The sequence below is a fragment of the Mastigoproctus giganteus genome, chromosome 2 (genome assembly GCF_048544385.1).
Source record: "Mastigoproctus giganteus isolate SK-2022 chromosome 2, ASM4854438v1, whole genome shotgun sequence".
NCBI classification, from domain to species: domain Eukaryota; kingdom Metazoa; phylum Arthropoda; class Arachnida; order Uropygi; family Thelyphonidae; genus Mastigoproctus; species Mastigoproctus giganteus.
The window spans coordinates 216716084-216738006 of NC_143576.1; the positions used below are offsets into that span (position 1 = coordinate 216716084).

At 34.3% G+C, this 21923-nt stretch overlaps 1 protein-coding gene across 1 annotated transcript in view; it reads left to right on the forward strand.

Moving 5' to 3' along the window:
- LOC150090087 (glutamate receptor-interacting protein 2-like) overlaps positions 1-21923 on the forward strand; it is a 113013-nt gene that overhangs the window by 89992 nt on the left and 1098 nt on the right. Inside the window, exons 12-18 of the mRNA XM_090389756.1 lie at positions 920-1137; positions 1574-1789; positions 2545-2689; positions 5067-5206; positions 5681-5715; positions 12595-12739; positions 15196-15896. Of these exons, the coding sequence (XP_090245882.1) occupies positions 920-1137; positions 1574-1789; positions 2545-2689; positions 5067-5206; positions 5681-5715; positions 12595-12739; positions 15196-15896 (1600 nt within the window). The remainder of the gene's footprint in view (positions 1-919; positions 1138-1573; positions 1790-2544; positions 2690-5066; positions 5207-5680; positions 5716-12594; positions 12740-15195; positions 15897-21923) is intronic.

A 21923-nucleotide genomic window follows, 5' to 3' on the forward strand; every position in this document is an offset into this window, starting at 1 on the left:
ATCAGAAACTTTTTGTCAGCATTTAGTTCCTTCAATGCTGAAGGAACTAAATGCTGAACATCAACACTCTAGACTATGTTTTTAACAAGCATGGTTTCATTTATCTGGTTATGTAAGTAGTTCAAAATAATTACATCTGGATTTCTGTGAATCTCCACGTCAGTTGTTAAGAACCGTTGCAAGCAGTCAAAACTGGAATGTGGTGTACAATGTCATGAAAACATTTGTTCAGCCAATGTTTTTCAGTTCAGTGAAACAATAAATTCTGAACAATACCAGGAGATTGTCACACACACAGATTGTTGCTTTGTTGGAAGCAGATGAAAAATATTACCAATTCAAACAAGATGGTGCCACTTGCCATACGGACAATTTAAATGTGACCCTGTTGGAAGGATTGGTCAGCATATTATGTCAAAAGAGTTATTACCACCACATTTCTCTGACTTGTCACTTCTTGTTTTATTTTTTGTGGAGAATATTAAAAGAAAAAGTATATGACAATAATCTACAATCATTGGAGAAAGAAACTTGAACAGGAAATTGAAGTTAATATCCAAAACATAAGGTTTGTAACACTTTCAGAGAGTGGTGCATAATATGGTCAGTATGGCAGATGAATGTTTAGTTGTGTAAGCTGAACATTTTCAACACCTATTGATTAATGGATACCTGTATAAAAGTTTTATTAATAAGTTAAAATAATGTAAATTTTTAAAATTGCATTATTTTAACTCCTGCATGTATGGTTTCATTTTAAATGGCTAGGCTTTTATGACTAGGACCCGAGCCCAAAGGGAATTTAAAAAAATTTAATCTAGCCCACAAATTTTATCTAATCCTACTGTATATTAAAGAGGAAACCGCTCATTATAAATTTTCAATTTATGATGTTTTTATTTTCATGTTACACTTTTAGAACAGGTACCTTGCAAGTGGGAGATCGTGTCCTAGCAGTGAATAGACAAAGTACAGATGGTATGTCAGTAGAAGAGGTGACACAACTCATTCAGCAGTCCCGACCGACAGTGCTAATAGAAATAGAGTTTGATGTTGCTGAATCAGTTGTGCCTAGCAGTGGAACATTTGCTGTTAAGTTACCTAAGAGAGGCACAACTCTTGGCATTACAGTTACTTGTAAGTTTTTATTTACATCTAAAAATTTAAGGGTTACTTTAAAAAAAAATTTGGTGTTATTTTCATTAGGTAAAGGAAATTATAGATAATAGAAACAATAATTTGCAAAGATGGAACTTTTATAATTTTTTATAAAATAGTTAAAAAAAACAGCTTTTTTGCTAACTGCTCATTGTTTATGGCTTTTATTCAGAAATAAGAGTTCAGCAGACATTGTAATGATCAGCAAAACTCATGATCACATCTAAATTGTAACTGACAATTACAGGTTACATCTAAATTGTGATCTTTAGTTACCATATTGTTATACACCACTAAGCATATTTTTATCTGGAAGCTCTAAATGGAAAGCAGTTACAGTGTCTTTTAGAATAATATAGTCACCAGAGAAATTTCTTGTGTTTGTTATTAAAATCTTGCTACGTTTCATTGGCAGCTCCTAAGAATCGTGCTTCTGGTGACCCATTGATAATTTCAGCGATCAAAAAAGCAAGTGTGGCTCATAGAACAGGTACTCTCCAACCTGGAGACAGGCTGTTGGCTATTGGTTCTATAAGGATGGACAACTGCACTGTTGAAGATGCTTCTCAGATATTACAAGAATGCAGAGATATTGTTAAGTTACGCATTCGTAAGGATGATACCTATTCTGGTAATTATTGCTTCTGATTTAGATTTGTAAGTTTGTAATATTCCAGAGTGTATTGTACTTGATAGCAAATAAGATGGTCACACTTTTCCTCTTATTTTCCTAAATGACTTGCTTGATTGTTATTAGCAATAGATAATCTCCCCTGAAAGTTTATGCAAAGATAACAGGCTGAAAGACTTTTAAGAATACAGATTTGGAAAGAGAAATGAAGTCTAATGTATTAATTGAGGGAATGGCAGAAATGAGATTAGTGAAGAATCACCTTTATATCCGATTTAAGGTTCTGAATGAAACCTTAAATTTTAGTATTAGCCATATAGTGCTAGGCTTTTGCTTCACCAACCAAAAAAATAATAAATAAACTGCCTGTGTGATTCCTTCCTCACCTGGGAACCTATCATGCTGCCCTTCCACTTTCTCCATCCTGTCAAACTTGATCACCTGTGGAGGCAGCTTATTCCAGTAATTAACAACTTGCTGGATAAAAGAAAATTTCTTGCAATACATTCTAATCTAACCTCTCCCTCCCCATGTAATTTGAATTTATAATCCCTAGTTCAGGAATAATTTAAATTTCACCCTCATTCATTTTACTTTCCCCACTTAGAGCCTTATTGATCTCAATTATGTCTATAATTTTTTAGGCCTAAATTTGTAACTAATAGATTGATCACTTTTATAAGAAATAAGATGGTTGACTAAGTATTAGCATATAATTAATGGTTCTGTTTTTAAAATAACATTTTGTATGACAGAGGAACCTGATGCTACAGGATCAGTTGTGTATACTGTGGAGTTAGTGAGACATGGTGGACCTCTAGGCATTACTATATCTGGTAGTGAAGAGCCTTTTGATCCCATTATCATCTCAGGCCTCACTGACAGTGGCCTTGCTGAAAGGTAAGTTTCCACGTGTTAAGTGAAAACACGAGACAAATTTGATTTTATCAACACATTTCTCCTACTCCTATTATATTTCTTTTATAACTTTATTTTTTCAAATAAAATTGAAAATAGAAACCATCTCTAATTAATTCATTTCTTTGAAGAAGATAATATATAAGCATTGATTTTCACTTCTTTATAGTAAAACTAAATTATTTTTTTTCCTAAAAATTAACCATTTAACTGCATAAAATTAGTTATATCTTTTTTCAGTTTAATTTTTCAAATTTGTTTTTTATTCACTTTTGTTCTTGATAAATATAATTAAAATTTAATTTTTAAATAAAATCTTTGAAACACAGTTTCTCTCTCTCTCTCTCTCTCTCTCTCTCTCTCTCTCTCTATATATATATATATATATATATATATTGGGATGGTTTATGGACAAGAGGCACTACTAGTAATAGCAGAAATACCCAACGACCATAATAGAATATAGCTAAATAGATGATAAATAGAGTATGTGTGAAGAAGTGGAGAAATACTAACCATGTCAGATGTAGTAACAATAAAAATTAAAATCATCAGATCTATAGCATTAAGTACTATTTGTATTACAGCCACTCCCTGTCTTATGTAAGGGTTGCATTCCACGGAACTCTACGCAAGTCAGAATTTCCCTAAATGCTTATGCAGCACTCACAAATTTGATGGAAGCAATTTGATTTAATTTAATTCATTTGAAAAGATCAAGTAAAGGTCCTTGAAGGCATTGATCTTAAAGTCTGAACAGACTGGAATGTATTGCTAAACTGTTGCCAAGATTAGCCAAACTGTAAATGATTTGTCCTCAGCTTTACCCTTAGAAGAGAATGAGTGTAAGAGAGGTGTGTCCAGACATTTACAAATAGCCAGGACATTTGTACTCAAAACAGTGACCAAGATCCTGAAACTACACCCCTATAAGTTTAAGGCAGTTCAGAATAGTTGCCATAAAGTCCATCTGAATTTCACATGCTTATGTATTGCCCAACTTGAATGTAACTAATAATGGCTAGACTGCATTTTATGGGCTAACAGAACCTAAGTCATATGACCTTCTGTTTTGCCAAAAATATGACTCAAAAGAACTGCTTAATTATTATTATCAGTAATCTCCTAAAAGTTGATGCTAAGATTTTAATGCTGAAACTTTTAGGAGTAGATTTGGAAATAGAAATGAGATCTCATGTGTTAGGGATGGAATGACAGAAATGAGATAAGTTAAATCATACTATGACCTTCTGTTTTGTCAAGTCATATTCACTTTCATAATTAGACTATATTTCCTTTGAAGAAATTGTTAATAGACTTTATTACTGCATTCTTGAATGGAGAGATATGCAGACATGTAAAATGTTTTCATTCCAAGGGTTTGAGACAAAGGAGAAAATTTTCAAAAAGATGGGACATCTTCACATTCACCAGAGAATTACAGAATAATTACAATAATATTTTAGCAGAAGAAACATTAACAGATCATTTGCAATTAAGTGACCACCTTACAGTCTAAATTTAAATCCTGCTGATTATTGGTTGTGAGGTTATGAAAAGTCATTAAGTCATCTGCAGACATTATGCAAAAGATGTTGTGCAAATAAAGAGGGCAATCAAATAGAAACAACAAATGCATCTCAAGATCAGTTTCCCTCTGCTGGTCATAATTTCATTAGTTGAATTGAAGCTGTTGTTGATCCAGAGGGTTGATATTTTGAGCAAAATTTACAGGCACATAAATTGAGGCCCAACAATAAAACTTGTTTATTGTTTTCTTGTATATTGATTAATATGTTTTTGTTAAAACATTTACACATTTTTACAATAAGTTATTTTAAAACCACTTTGTACTTAAAGTGCTTTTAAAATTTTTCTTTAAAATCTCAGTGCAGTATCACTTAAATCAATACATAAGATTTAATTGTATTATCAAGTTCATTATCACCTTGGAATTTCTTTATCTATATACTTTTTATAAATTCAGTGCCCAAATATGTTTTTTTTTACATGTTTATTGCTTGACCTCTGGTTCTTCTTCTTCGTACATGCTTATATTTCAAAAAGTTTTGAATAAGTAAAGAAGTTTTTTTGTTCAATATAAATATTTTATATCAGAACAAGCATTGTAAATTATTTTGGAAGAAAATACAGTGTTAAGTCCCAACACCAAGTACCAGTCATCTACAATCTGATTATTATTTAAATAGTGCCCATTGCAAACTTTGCTTAAGAACTACTCTTTCTTCTTAAGATGTATTTCATAATTTTGAACATGAGCTCTTATTCTTAAACTAATTACACTGATAAATAAGTAAAAAGAAATCCTAAAAATTCATTTCCATTCTTTTTTAACTAGGACTGGTGCTATACATGTAGGTGATAAGCTGTTAGCTATCAATGGGCAAAGTCTCAGGGGCAAATCACTAAGTGAAGCAGTTTTAATGCTTCAGAACTCTAGGGATGTAGTTACATTAAAAATATCAAAAAGTTCTGACCGTAAGTATTTTTTAGGGTTTTAATTTAAACTGAAAATAACAATATTACTGTGATACATAGTACTATTTGAATTGCAGTTGTTTAGCTGTTTCTTGTTATTATGTTAATAATATATTTAAATTAAAGAGTAAATTTTGTTCAATAAAATTTGTTAATATATTTCCTGCCTGAAACATATGTGATTAATAGTAGAAAATTTAAAAGCACAACTAAGTTTGTAAATGATTTTTCCTTCTGAATAAAATAACCTAAGCCTGATTGTCATTGATGCATATTTTAACTTTTTCCAAGGATGTTTGGAAAAAATTTTTGATTTGTTGGTTAGCAATGGTGATACTTTTTAGCATTATTTTGCCCAATACTGATACAAAGTTTTTATGACACATTATGTGATTTATTTACTCTTGCATCTTTTCATTTTATTGCATATTTATTATCTCAGGTAGAAAGCAGCTTCTTTTTTTTTTCTTACAGGAGATGCTGAAAGAGCCTTAAGAGAATCTGAAGAGGTAAGGTAATTTGAATAATGACAAATAACTTTATATCAATTATAAATAAAGTGTTTGAATGTTAAACACAAAAATACAAATTAAAATACAAATATCACTGCACAGTAATTTGAATATCGTATATAAGATATTCTTCAGAGTATCCAGTTTATATATTAAATGAATGAGTAACTGTGCTTGAATAAAAATTGATGTCATAAGAGTGTTCCAAAAACGATTCTACTCTGCCAGTTATAAAAAGATAAAAATATACAAACAAAAAATTTGATTCACAATATTTGCCAAAGCTAAAAAAGTGTGCGTGTGCACACACATGTATATATACATATTAGTATATATATATTTTTTTACGGATATGCAGTTCAATCCTGTCTCCTTTAACAAAAGAATGTGACAGTTATTGCTCCCACTACCTGTAGATCATGGATGAGGGATCTAATAGGCATTGTAGATAGACTTTTTTTGCACTCTGCCCTCTTAATGACAAACTTTTCTGAACCATACATTGTGTTGCACATGGAAATTTCACTGTCTCTGTAGTTTTTGTGTTTTGACTAATATTTATTTTTCACTAGGCATATTTTGGATATGTTTATATAAAGCTGTTTTGAAGATTACTGTCTTTTGTAAGCTAACATTTATGTTATTCATAATTATGGCCTCTGAACTTTCAGTAAGTGCTGAAACTGAATATATGAGAAGCAGTTGTACATTTAGATCAGAATGGGTTTCCTAAGGTACCAGGATTTTGGTGTCCCCACTGATGCAAAACTTTCTATATTTCAACTTTTTAGGCTCCTCAAATATTGGGGACTCTAGGTACACACCTAATGGATGGGATCTATCCAGTTATATTAAAGGAGGCAGCAAAGGAAGTAAGCAAACCCTTAGCCATAATTATGAGAGCTTCCTTGGACTCAGGGGAGGTACCCATAGACTGGAAATGTGCAAATGTGACCCCAATTCACAAAGGAGGATCAAAGGCTGACACAAGTAATTATAGACCTGTGAGCTTAACTTCTGTTCCAGGAAAATTAATGGAGGCACTGGTTAAAGAAGCACTGCAGGATCATTTAGACAAGACTTCAGTTATAGCTCGGACACAGCATGGCTTTGTTAAGGGGAAGTCTTGCCTGACCAATTTGATTGGATACTATGATGCAGTCACAAAAGAACTGGATGCAGGGAATAGCTTTGATATTATATACTTGGATCTTAGAAAGGCTTTTGATACTGTTGCACATGGAAGACTGCTACATAAATTGGAGCAGTGTGACATTGGAGGCAAATTGCTGCTATGGATAAAGGGGTGGTTGAGGGGGAGAAGACAGAGAGTGGTAATCAATGGACACTGCTCATCGTGGACTAATGTTATTAGTGGAGTCCCTCAGGGCTCAGTGTTGGGTCCATTATTGTTTTCTGTATTTATAAATGATATTGATGATGGTATATCAAGCTTAATGTCCAAGTTTGCAGACGATACAAAGGTTGGCAGGGTTGTCAAGGACACTACTGACACTATGCTGCTGCAACAGGATCTGGAAAGGTTGAGCAGATGGACTGAGAGTGGTGGCAAATCAAGTTTAACATTGACAAATGTAAAGTACTACACATGGGAAACAGCAACCCCAGAGCAACGTATCAACTCTGTGGTACTACACTGACAGTGGTAGAGAATGAAAGGGACTTGGGGGTGGTTGTGCAGGCAGATATGAAGTTCTCTGAGCAGTGCAGATGGGCTGCAAGAGTAGCTCATGGAGTATTGTCAATGATATACAGGAATTTTTCCAGCAGGGATAAGGAGGTGATTATTCCCTTGTATAAGGCAATGGTCAGGCCACACCTAGAGTACTGTATACAGGTCTGGAGGCCTCATTTCAAGAAGGACGTAGAGCTGCTGGAACGAGTACAGAGAAGGGCAACAAGATTAGTGAATGGAACAAAGGGGTGCTCTTACGAAGAAAGGCTTAAGTTTTGCAAATTACAGTGTCTGGAGACTAGGCACCAGCGAGGTGATCTGATAGAGGTGTATAAAGCCTTGAATGGTTTGAGCATGCTCAATGCTGATGGGATTCTTCCTCTAGCTCAGAATAATCACCTGAGAGGGCATAAATTCAAATTGAGGAAAGACAGATGTAGGATAGACGTGTGGAAATTTGCCTTTAGCCAGCAGGTGGTTGGTTGGTGGAACAGACTTCCATCCCTTGTAGTGGAGGTTGATAGCCTAAATAAGTTTAAGGCTCAGCTGGACAGGTATTTTGAACGAACAGAGGGGTGAAGTGGAAGTGGTTTTTTTTTTTTTTTTTTTTTTTTTGGCTGATGCTGCATAAGCTTGCTTTCTTGCATCAAATGCCTCTACTAATGCTAATGCTAACTATAACTGAAGTCTTGTCTAGATGATCCTGCAGTGCTTTTTCAACCATGCCTCCATTAATTTTCCTGGAACAGAAGTTAAACTCACAGGTCTATAATTACTTGTGTCAGCCTTTGATCCTCCTTTGTGAATTGGGGTCACATTTGCACATCTCCAGTCTATGGGTACCTCCCCTGAGTCCAAAGAAGCTCTATGGCTAAAGGATTGCTTACTTCCTTTGCTGTGTCCTTTAATATAACTGGATAGATCCCATCCACCCCAGTGCCTTTTTTATGTTTATCCTCAACAATTTCTCCTCCACTTTCCTCTCAGTTATCATCTAGCTCACTGCCAGAATTTACTTCACCTCTGGCATTCCCCTTCCTGCATAACTCCTCATGTGTGAATGTAGATGCAAAATACTTGTTTAGTTTGTTAGCCACCTGAGCAGGATCCTCAACTGTTAAACCATCAATATCCAGTGGACCAATCCGATTCATCCCTTTCCTTCTAGAGTTTACATAGGTAAAGAAATCTTTTCTGTTTTTCTTTGCATCCTTTGCCAAGGATTTCTCGTAATCTGCCTTTGCCTGCCTAATCTCCTTTGTGACTTGGTTACAGACCAACTTATATCTATCATAGGCTTCCATGTCACCCATTAATTTATATGTATCCCAGGCATTTTTCTTCTCTGCCATGTCTCTCATTAGTTTATCTGACATTCATTTAGGCCTAAACCTTCAACAATATTTCTTAGTTGGTATGTAAAGCCTAGTAGCTTCCAAGATAAGTTCTTTGAATGCTTCCCATTTTGAATTTGCTGTTTGTAACATCATCAGTTGGTCCCACTGTATAGAATTTAAATACTGTCTCAGACCATCGTAGTCGCCTTTCCGAAAGCAAAAACCCTTCCCTTTACCCCTAATGGTAGTTACCTCTTTGAGTAAATCCCACTTCAGCACACTGTGATCACTGCCACCTAGTGGTTCCTTTATCTGCAGATTCTTAATGCATGAAGAATCACTACTGATAATCAGATCAAGAGTATTACTCCCTCTAGTTGCCTCCCAAACATGCTAATGTAGAAAACAGTCATTCAATAAATCCACAAAAACCTTGCTAGTGTGTGAGTGACGAACCCACAAATTCCAGTCAATATCTGGGAAAATAAAATCCCCCATTATAAGACTCTCTGATTTACTGGCCCACTCTATTTCCATGTACAGTTTCTTATTATACTTCTCAGAGTCATTAGGCCTATAGCACACTCCTACTCTCAATTTTGATCTCCTAATGCTTATGTCACACCAAACTGACTCGACACTGCACTGTCCAGCGATGTTGACTGGCTTCACTTCCTTGGATTTTATGTGTTTCTTAACTAAAATTAAATTTTCTGTTTATACTCTGGGACGACCAAACAGTCAGGGGAGTTCACACGATAGACAGAATATAAGAAACAGCACCGTATTCAGCAGTCACGGGCTTGAACTCTGGTCCCTCAAGGCACATGTACTTATGCACCCGCACGTCTGACCACTAGGCTACGGCGACCTTAAAAGGTCAGAGGAGTTTACAAGATACACAGAATACAAGAAACAGCACCGTATTTAGGAGTCACGGGCTTAGATCCCGCTCAAGGCACATGTACTTATGCACCCGCGCGCCTGACCACTAGGCTAGAGCGGTCCCCTCCTCCCTTCCTATCCTGTCTATCCTTTCTGTACACATTGTACTCCCCAAATTCCAGTTCTGCATTCCTTATATCTGTGTGACACCACATCTCTGATATCCTAACAATATCTGCCTTTGATGTTTTGAGCAATACCTCAAATTCGTCAAATTTATTTACCAAACTCCTAGCATTGCTGTACACGCAAGTATACATGCACCTGTTCCTATTCTTAGCTACCCTAACACAACCCATGTGTTTACTTGTACCGCAGTGACTCTCTCAGCAGTCTCTGAAATATCCTGCATCTTGTTTTCCAGGCTGCTGCTCATTCCAATAGAAGCAGTGCAAGAATCACTTTCACCTCTGCCAGTGGCTACTGTTAATCTATTAGTCCTTGTATCCCCCCAAGCTAGCAGTTTTCCGACCCACGTAACACTGCCTCGATAGCATCAGCAAATATTCTTGCACCCTTTCTATTTAAGTGTATCCCATCCCTGTAGAAGCAGTCTCTCCTGTTAACAAGTACAGAGCAGGCTTAAAAAAAATTCTACCCCTTGAGTCTTGCACAATCTTTCCAGGTCCAAATTGATCGACAAGGCTCTCATCATATATCCCTCCTATCATGTCTGGGCAGAATTGCAGACACTCTCAAATTCAACCCTAATTCATGGCTTTTTTTCAACAGTGACCTGTACTTGTTAAGTAATTCTGGCAGTCTCCTACTCTTATTACTCATATTAAGGGATACAGCAAGGGAGGTGAGCAAATCCTTAGCCATAATTATGAGAACATCCTTGGATTCAGGGGAGGTCCCTATGGACTGGATATGCGTGACTTTATCCCCAATTCATAAAGGGAAATCAAAAGTTGACATGAGTAATTAGACCTGTCAGCGTAACATCTGTTCCAAGGAAAATAATGGAGTCACAGGTTAAAGAAGTAATGCAGGACCATCTGGACAGGAATATGCAATTATAGTGCAGTCACAGCATGGATTCATTAAGGGGTGGTCTTGTCTAACCAAGCTGATAGGTTACTATGATGCAGTGACCAAGGAACTGGATGCAAAAAATAATTCAGATATCATATACTTGGATTTCAGGAAGGCTTTTGATACTGTTGCACATAAAAGACTGCTGTATAAATAAACAGTTTGGCATTAAGGGTACGTTACTGCTATGGATAAAGGGATGGTTAAGTGGAAGAAGACAGAAAGTAGTTATCAGTGAGTGCTGTTCTTTGTGGACTAATGTTATCAGTGGAGTTCTCTAGAGTTCAGTGCTGGGCCTGTTGTTGTTTTCAGTATTTATTAATGATATTGATGAAGGAATATCAGGCTTAATATCAAAGTTTGCAGATGATAAAAAGGTGACAGACTGGTTAACGACAATAATGAAGGTATGCTACTGCAAAAAGATTTAGAAAAATTAGGTTGATGGGCTGAGAAATGGCAGTTGAAGTTTAACATTTACAAATGCAAAGTACTGCATATGGTAGCAGTAATCTCAGAGTAACTTATCAACTGTGTGGAATTACACTCAGGGTAGTAGAAAATGAAAAAGACCTGGGGGTAATTGTGCAGTCAGATATGAAATTATCTGTAGATGTACTGCCAGGACAGCTTATGGGGTTTTGTCAATGATATACAGAAACTTTGCTAGTAGGGATAAGGAGATGATTATCCCTTTGTACAAGGCCATGATTAGGTTACATCTAGAGTATTGTACACAGGTCTGGAGGCCTCACGTTAGGAAGGATGTAGATCTGCTGCAATGTGCAGAGAAGGGCAATCAGATTGGTGAAGGGAACAAAATGGTGCTCTTACCTAGAAAGGCTTCAGTTCTGCAAATTGCACCATTGGAGACTAAGGCACTTGCAGGGTGATCTGATTGAGGTGTTTAAAGCTTTGATTGGATTGAGTAAGCTGAATGTTAATCTTCCACTTGCTGAGACTACACACACACGAGTGGCCATAAATTTAAGTTAGGAAGGATGGTGTTTGCCTTCAGCCAGTGAAGTGGTTGATTGTTAGAATAGGCTTCCATCTGTTGCTGTGGAAGTGGATGGTTTGAATGAATTTAAGGAAGAACTAGACAAATTCTTGGAAGGTAAGGATGGTGAAGTGTGTGTGTTTTTTTTTTTTTTTTTTGGTTGATGCTATTTAAGCTTGCTTTTTTGCATCATTTTCCACCACTACTATTATTATTACTATATAGGCTCATCTGGAATGAAGAAAATTCAAACAAACATTTCAACAAGACATTTTCATGCTGTAAGGAATAATCATAAATGCAGGCAAATACTACAAGAGTTTAAAGATGAGCATCTGAGACAAAAGGCATGGTTTTATCTCCAAGGGCATTTGTTTTGATGATGCACAATAATGCAAGACCTCACTCTGACACACAAGAACTGTTAATGCAATTTTGCTAATATATCTTTGACCACTGCTACATAGCCCAGACTTGCTGCCATTAGTCTGGTATTACCATCTCTTTTTGCATTTGAAGAAGCACATTCAGAAATTGGTTAAATGATCAAGCAGTAGGTGTTTATGACCAGCAGATCCAAAAATTGTTCCCTAGGTACTATAAGTGCTTAAATATCCTTAGCAATTATGTAGAAATAGTGAAATATGTAACTTGAATAATTTTTGAAAAAAACTTTTGTTTTTGGTATTTATGTAGTTTGTGGAAGGTTTGAATCTTTACTGCACACGGCATTTGTTAAAGTAACTTAAATTATGAGTGATAATTTGAGAGCTTCTGTGTCACTATAGCATTTTATATTCAGATAAAGGGTTGCTATTAAAAATCTTTTATCCAATTTTAGTCTATTTTTTTCTCTTCAGACAGAGGAAGACTATATGAGTTCCTTTGTTAGACCATTGCCTAGCGTTGACAGTGCTGTGGAGTCATGGGATAGTTCCAAATTGGAGATGTCTCCCCGAATGGCACGAGCAGACCTCAAAAATGATAATGATAATGGGAGAACTGGTATGTTTACGCTTCTGCTATTACCTGACCAGTGAAATTTAGACAAGTATTTATTTTAAATAAAGCAGTACTCTTGTTTATCCAACTTTTTTACTATATACAACTGAGGTTGTCAATTATTAGCACAGTTCAAGATTTCAAGTGAATCTCTCAACACATTAGGGTGTTGAGAGAATCAGCATGGTGAAAGCATTCCTTCTTGGGAAAGAACATAATCTAATTACACATTTTCTTAAGCTAAAGCTTTACACTTTTATTTTGTCTCTTTAAAGAACTTTTGCCCTACTTAATTAATATAAACATTTTCTGCATGTAATGGAATTAAGTATTTCTACATTAATTCTTTCCTAGCACTAAAGCACATGATGGTAGCATGCTGTCAGAATTACACATAAAAACCCTGCTAATTTGAAATCCATAGTTTTAATTTGGAATTAAAAAGCTAATTTGAAATCCATAGTTATTGTTAGGCTTAATAAAAACATGTTATTTTATTTGTGGTCAAACTTGAAAGTTTGAAAGGAATCACAGTAATTGAGGAATACTAATATGGACATATATTTTTTTGATACTGACATTGATAGGTAACTTATTTACATTTAAAGGCCACTATAGCACTTAAGAGTCAGCCATGCCCAATATGGGGTTAAATAATATTTTATTTATACACCAGTAATTTTGAAATTAACAAGGCAATATTTAAATATGGGGACAAATTATGAGTACAGTGGGTTTAATTGGAAAGCCATTCTCTTCAAAACACAACCTTGATAATAAAATTTTTCAAAAATGTTCCTTTTGAAAGGGAAATGAGAACCCTAGATGAAAAATGGTGCATGGAACTGTTAGGTTTTATCTGTGGTAGGGTACATAACTATTGATTATAGGTTCTTATTCTTTATAAGTCTCACAGGTGTCAGATATATTTTTTATAATTGTATTGGATTGAATCACTGCACTGGCTCTGCCTGGGAAGGGAGTGGCATTCAAACATGTGAGTAAACTGCACAATATACTTCTGACTTAGAATGTTTATTGTGCATATTGATACTTTGTATAATTAATATGATAGCTAGCTAAAGCACATGTGGCAGCCAAGATTATGATGTGAAATGGCATCTGAAGATTTAGAAAAGTGAAAAATAATAATCCACTGATGATAATTAAATCTGCATATGAAAAGATTGTTACAGCATTAGGACTTGGGAGAAGCATAAATGAGCAAGAAAGAAAAAAACAATAACTTCAGTTGAATTTGAATCTATATGCTTATAGTAATTTCTTTAAGATGTGGTTGTTAATTACAAGATAAATATTTTTTCAGTAATTTTGAAATAAATACTTTGCCTCATCTCATGTCGAAATTAGTGTTTTTATTAAACTTATTATTTGAATTTGAAATTATAATAATTTCTTAAAACAAATTATCAATCTTTGCTACTTGTTATTTCTCAAAATCATTCATTAAAACAGCACAAATCAACAAATCTAACCTATAAAAAAATAAAAAACTGCTCTTTTAACATACACTATAATTCTAGTCCCCTATCCCAAATAACTTCATTTTTAATGCAAGAACATCTTTTAAAGAGATAAGCAGTACCAGCTGGAGATGATACCACCAAACTAGGCATGTATACCTGTTATGCATGCTGAGAGCAATCAATCATCAGTGCAAACAATTGCTGTGGAGATATACACATTTCATAGTGAAGAGAAAGAATTGCCATCTCTTCATGAAGCATCTAATGTGACAGTGAACAAAAAATATATGTACAGGTAACCCTTGCTTATTGCATCCTCTGTCCAATGAAAATTATTTATAAATGCAATTATATTTCAAAAAAATTTCAGAATTTTTTATGCAAAAAACATGTTGCAAAGAGCCATAGACAAGCAGTACCAGCTAGAGATGATCTCACCAAGCTAGGCATGTATACCTGTTATGCATGTGTACACTTGTTATGCACACACTTACCATTGACCTCTTAAACATTGTATTTGTGTGGCAAGAAGTAGTATCTACATCATTTTTCAAGTTTTACTGATTTCTAGGATAGAAAAAGCATGTTAAGGTGGTGGAAAACTTCTCACATAATACCCACGGAGTCTGTAAATGTTAAATTTCTAAGGTAATATATAACCTTAGAATGTATATACATGTATAAAGTTTTTTAACAGGTTATTTTTGTAATTTTATTGTTTCTTTAATAATAAATAAAAATAAAATACATAAGTAATATATTATTACTTTAAATTTCTCACAAAAATAGCATTTTGGAAAAAAAAATAATAATAATCTCCCAGTAAATAGGGATTTTTGCTTAATGCAGTTTCCAGGGATGCATCCCTCGGTATATTGTAAATCAATTTATTTTATCTCTTGGCCCTTTAAATTTTGTTTTTATATAATAACCAATTATTTATACTGATAATATATATTATGTATTTTTCAGGACCATTATTTTCATTCAAAATTGAATCATGCCCGCCAGCCTCCAAAGTGTCAGATGAAGTTAATGATGAAAGGTGTTCCCAAGATAGGTGGGATGTCAGTACCAACCATAGTAATGAGAGCTGTGAAACAGACTCAGAAATTAAAAGTGAATGGTGTAGAGGACTCCCAGATATAAAAGGCTGCAGCCCTACTGCTCTGTACACACAAGAGGAGGAAGAGGAAGAAGATATAAAAGAAAATGACTTGGGATTGTCCGATGAATTTGTGAACGATAATGAAAATTCTGAGACTTCTCGAAATACCACACTGTATATTGGAAAAGGTTGTTCACAGTCTGATGATAATCTTCCAGAAATGAGTTTGCAGAATGGACTACTTGGAATAAATTTTAATTCTAGTGATATACAAGAACAACGATGCAACACCCTTCCTTGCTCAACTCGACGCTTCAGGGAACAACAAGAACCTTACCTGAACAATATTTCTAGCAGTTTGTTTCCTGCTCAACAAGGATCATATGCTTTGCCTATTCCAATTGAGGTTCATCAAGTAACATTATTTAAGGATACAGTGTATGAGGACTTTGGGTTCAGTGTATCAGATGGCCTTTATGAAAGAGGAGTGTATGTAAATCGGATCAGATCTGGTGGGCCTGCTGATATAAGTGGTGTTCTTAGGCCATATGACAGAATTTTGCAAGTGAGTAAACAGATATATTATGATTTCCTTAACATAATCTAGTGCAGTAATGACCATTTCCAACCTGAATGCCAGAAATAAGCCTATACAAAACTATAATTTTTGCATGCCATAATAATAATAATAATAAATAAAACAAAACACTATCTAAAATTAGTTCTAAAGTTATTTTTATATCAGTAAAAGCTAATCAATTAGTTTTTATTGATATGAAATGGTAGCAATACTTGAAAGCTTCATGAGAACTTTTTTTATGCATAATTTTGTGTGATTGCACTTATAATTTTCACTGCTCAATGTGGATGTTAGACCATAAAACAAATTTGCCATCAAATAAAAAACTTTTTATATAAAATATTTGAGGGGCTATGTGCTAGCAGTTTCCTATGCATGCCACTGGTTCACCATCACTGACCTAGTGTAATGACTGATTAATTCTTTTTTTTGGATATTTGTGTATTGAGGCTAAGCTTGGTACTAAAAAGCTCTCATTCTGTTTTATTAGATAGTTTATTTCCAGCTGAAATTTTGTATTGTAATATATTTGCTTTTACTCTTCAAGGCTGTTATTAATAACAGATCTGTTTTTATTGCAAAGTATATTTTATATACAGCAGACTCTCAATTTACCGGGATCGGATTAACCGGGACTCTTCGAGACTCCAAAGTAAAAAAAAAAAATATATATCCACCAGAAATCATAAAATTCAAGAAATAAATAGAATAGGTGTAAACAAATATTTGTGCATGTCGTAAATAAGTGACAAGAAGTGACGTCATAAGTTGTGATTGGGAGATGAATGTACTAATTATCCCACAATCAATGCTATCTTCACATCTGCTGCTCAAAATTCAATAGAAAGAGAACGAATGTTTAGTTTGTTTCAGGGCTTCGCATGGATTGTTGTGTTCCATTGCATGGCAAAAAGACAAATTTTGTTTTGTTATTCAGGAGTGACAATTTTTTTTTATAGTAAATTTTTTTTTCTTTAGAAATTGAACAAACAGAACTGAACAGAAATTGAACAAAAGTTTTAAATTATTCAAAATTTTGAAAACAGCTTGGTAAGTTCCCCTGTCGCCATATTTTTTAGGTACATTGCTGAACATTTTATAATATTTTTGGATTATCCAGGATTTTATTTTTACCATCTATTCCAGTAAATTGAGTCTACTGTATATGTATTTAGAGTGATTAGTTGCTCTGCTTAGTAGAAAACAAGTTATACAACTTATTTCAACACACACTACATAACACATGATATAATGTATTATTAATTAAGTTATTATTACATAACTTATTTAAATCCAATTATTAAAACATAAGGCCAGAGTCCTTTATTTGAATTATTTATATATCCTATCACTTTGCCCTACAAATCATACTTGATTTTGTACTTAGTCTTGTAATATATAGTTACAAAAAGATACATTATCATATGGTGGCAACATCATTTTACATAATGAGATATCAACTTTTGCATTTCATATTACTATCTCAGAGAAAGATACATAAATAATGATAACAGTTCATACCATGAAAATAAACACCTCTCTCTCTCTCCCACTTGTATAAATACCAGGTAATATTCTTCTTTATTGTTTCTGACTGGTTCTTCCAGTCACAGGACAATGTAAATGGTTCTTCCATCTTTGAACTGTTTTTACAATCTAAACACAGTGGATCTGAGAGTAGCAGATTGGTATGTTTGAGTTTGTTAGTTTCAGAAAATATCACACACCTGCAGAGACAAAAAAAAAAAAAAAAAAAAATGTGGAGAAGGTTTGATAGGTTTAAATGTACAGTAGACTCGATTTCCCGGGCTAGATGGTAAAAAAAATTTCCCGGTTAATCCAAAAATACAGTAAATCCCCAACATACGTAAGAGATACATTCCAGGACTTCTTACATAAGTCGAGTTTTACGTAACTCGGAATGACTAATAAAATATTGCTACTATATCCCTGATATGCCAAAATTACAAAAACCACATAACATCCTCAGAAGAATGAAGACAAATAGTTATATATATTTTTAATTAGTTCAATTAAAAACTTTATCTGGGGACAGCGGTGAAGTAGCCGGAGTGGCACATAAGAAAAGAAAACATAAAAGGAAGAAAAAAACGCATGTTACTGGTTATTGTACTGTAAAAACTTTTTTGTATTTCGTGGCCTTGGCTATATAGCTGACTTCATTGATGCTGATTGCTTCTTGTATTCTGTCTTTCTCCTTTATTGTGTTCACCGTTGCCACTGACAAATCTGAATTCCATGTGATACTTGTTGATGTTTGGCCATTTTCATGCATCCTCATTATTTTAATTTTCTGATCCAACTCGAGAGCTTTCCTTTCCTTTTCTTGATAGATTTACTAGTACTGCTGTCACTTATTCTCTTAGTTGGCACCATGATAACAGTCAAAATTAAAATTTCTGAAAAGAACAGCACAGGGTTAAAGCAAAAACTCACTATTATCACCCCACGCGAGCTCGCATTTTACTAAAGCACATTTCTGGAGGTCATTGCCATAAAACAATAACAATTTGCACTTTCCAGTTTATTGAGAATGCATTTAATTATAAATGGGTAGTAAACTCAATCTTATTGCATTTGCGATAATACCGACAGCTGGAATTCTGTGGGTTTTTACGTTATTATGGTGAAATGGGTTTCCCCTTTACTGCAATCTTCAGTCACATAAAAAAAATATAAATAACGTAATGTAAGTGTGAAGCTACGTAAGTCGGGGACTTACTGTATCGAAAAATGTTTAGCAACCTATGTAAAAAGTATAGCGATAGATAAAAAACGAAAAAACTTACCACGTACTACTCGTGTGTCCAATACGCGAGTAGGGCGTATTGGAAAAGCATTTATTTTTTACGATGTCGATTTTAAATCTAATAGCTTCCCTTTATTTTTTACAATGTCATGCATGGTTTGGTCACCAATGTTATAATGGTTCTTTAGACATTTAATTAACCGATGCATCATTTTCAAACTTTTGAATAATTTGAAGTTTTTGTTTAATTGAAAGCACAACTCTTGCGTTTGCCCACCATTTTTGATTTCTAAACAAAAAAAAATAGTTACTATAAAAAACAAATTCCAACATTCCTGACATAAATAACGAAACAAAATTTGTCCTTTTGTGGTGTGACGGAACACAATTGATGCGACACACTTAAACAAACTAAACATTTAGTCGCTTTTTTTTAGCAGCAGGTGTGAAGACAGCAGGGGTTGCAAGATAATAGGTACACTAATCTCCTAATGAGGACTTGTAACGGTGCTTCTTGTTGCTTATTTACGACTTGCAAAACATCTAAATAAAATTCAAGTAATTACTTGAATTTTATGATTTCTGGTTGATTTTTTTTTTTTTTTTTTTTTAATTTGGAGTCTTGAAGTGTCCCAGTTAATCTGCTTCCCGGTTAATCCAATCCCGATAAATCAAGAGTAAGCTATACAGCTAGGCTTCGCACAACCTGAGTTCGATTAACGCGATTTTCAGTTAACGCTATTTGAAAAATTATACCACTTTACACAATACAAATTTCCAGTTAACGCGATCTTTTTTTTTTTATGCGATAATTGAAAAAGATTTGAATCACACGTTAAGCTTACCGCAAGTTGTGTGGTCAATAAATAAACATTTACCTGCTGCCCGCTTCAGTGTGTTCCATCAACCATCGGAAGACGACATGTTACTTGTTTGTCTCCTGCTAATAAAGTCAATGCACACTTGCATAAAAATTCAAATTTTTAAATGAGCCAGATGAAAATGTTACCACGAAGGAGATAACGGTAAAAAGATTAGATGAAATCTTTCGTATCGCATAGAACCTCAAACAAAAGATTTGATGTTCTCTGCAATATTTATTTCGCCAGGGCCTAGAGAAGATTGTTGTCGGCTATCGGAAATTGATTGATGAAAATAGAAAGTCAACACTGTTCAAATATTTCCACAACAGTCATTTCTTCATTGTGTATTTTATGTCAGAGGTTCCCAAACTTTCTTGGTTCACGGCGCCCTTAGTGTCTCAGTAATTTTTTCAGGGCGCACCCAGACCAAAAGAAATACCTAACAGTTCCGTTTAGTAGTTAGGACCAAACAACTTAATAAGAAATGCTGGAACTGTGAACTTCCGCGAGCTAGTAGTTCGCGCAGTGTCCAACAGATGTCGAATATCGCTGTGTATCCCTCGAAAATTTAAAATATTCCGCTGTGCACAGTTTGGGAACCGCTGTTTTATGCAATAAACATTTAATTATATAATTATTTTCATTATCTTTTACATTGTATACAGTTAAAAAGTTATTTTTAAAATTCTTTATGGACATTCCAGAAGGTCAAGGACCAATTATAATTTTTCCTATTGATTATTATATTCGATTAACGCGTTTCCATTTTGCACAATGCGCTCGCGGGACGAATTAATCGCGTTAATTAAGGCCAGCCTGTATATTGTTTACATCACCAATATTCCAGAGTATAAGTTGACCCCTTTTTTGCCCTAAAATTTTTTTTATTCACATATTCATCATATAAGTCAATCCCTTTTTTAATCACCTTTTATAAGAACCACTGTCTACTTTTTAATTGATTTTAAAAAGTAGACAGTGGATAATTTTATAAAACCTTCCTTTAAAGGTTTACATTCCGACATTTTTACACTATACAGTAAACTGTAGAGTATTATGGGAAATAAATGTGGTACTCCCTAATATAGCCGACCGGGCTAGCCGAGTGGGTAAAGTACCTGCCCGGCAACCCAAAGGTCGCGGGTTCGATTCCCGCCTCGGGCTTGGATCAAAGTACTGCAAAAACCTTGGGAGGTGCAATATGGCCACAGAAGCCGATGCGCCAACAACTACCAAATCAAAAAAAAAAAAAAAAAAAAAAAAAACTCCCTAATATAGGTCATGAAACCAAACCTACAAGCATAAGTGACATCACTTTTATTAATGCTGTGCACATAGCAAGCTCTAATTATGCAGCTGAGCCATTCCTTATTGCCTGTTTAGTATGCTGCAAATCAGTTTCTCTATACACAACCGCTCAATATGGAAGTATGTTTGCTATAAGATATTTACAATTTTGAAAGTTTACTTTTCAAGAGCTCATAAAGTAAACCTGAAAACATAACTACAAATGAATTCCCTAAAATGTTTTCATCTCACGAAGAAAAAAAATTCTTGGGTTTAAAAGGAAAGAAACAATGTATATTTGTAAACAATATATATGTAATAAATTGTAAATATATTGGTATTAATTTGGAAACTAATTCTACAAACATGCTTTTAATTCAAGTATAATAGAATTAAGTATTATTTAATATAATAGAATTTTATACTCTGCATGTTGGCCTTAAAATTTAGGACGATTTTTTTTTTTTTTTTTTTTTTAGTTCTGAAATAATCATTCCATATTTTTTGTAATAAAATCGATCTCAATGTTTTTTGATCACCCCTTGTATTCTGGCTGAGACAAACTGTAGTTGTTGAGGAATTGCAGATTGGCTTGCCCCTTCTTCCTGGAGGTATGCAGTTATCCATGGAAGATCTCTGCCATTAGTTCTGCTGTTGGTGTTGTCCTCTTTGCTTCTTTGAACATGTGTATTTTGATTTAAAATGCATTCCCTCTTTTCTATCGATAACTGTATTTCTGTAATATCTTATAAAATAAGCTTCTTTAATGATGGACATATGGAAAGAAAGGCAGTGGCATCAAAGACCCACACTCCAAAGTATGCATCTCTGAGTCAAACTCTAATGCTACCATACTGTATGTCTTTCTTGTGAATATAGTTTACTCCACAAGGGGGTCATCTGTAAGATATACCAACATAAATATATCACTTTCACACAGAAAATAAGTTCATGTATGTAAATGTTTACTGTTAGATGGCTCCTGGAATGCTAGTCAGCTTTGCCCTGCTTACTCTGTGAAGATACAAACTGTAAAATAGGCTAGGCGTGATTAATGTGTTGTTTAGCCTTTTAGCCACCAGGAAGGCTTCT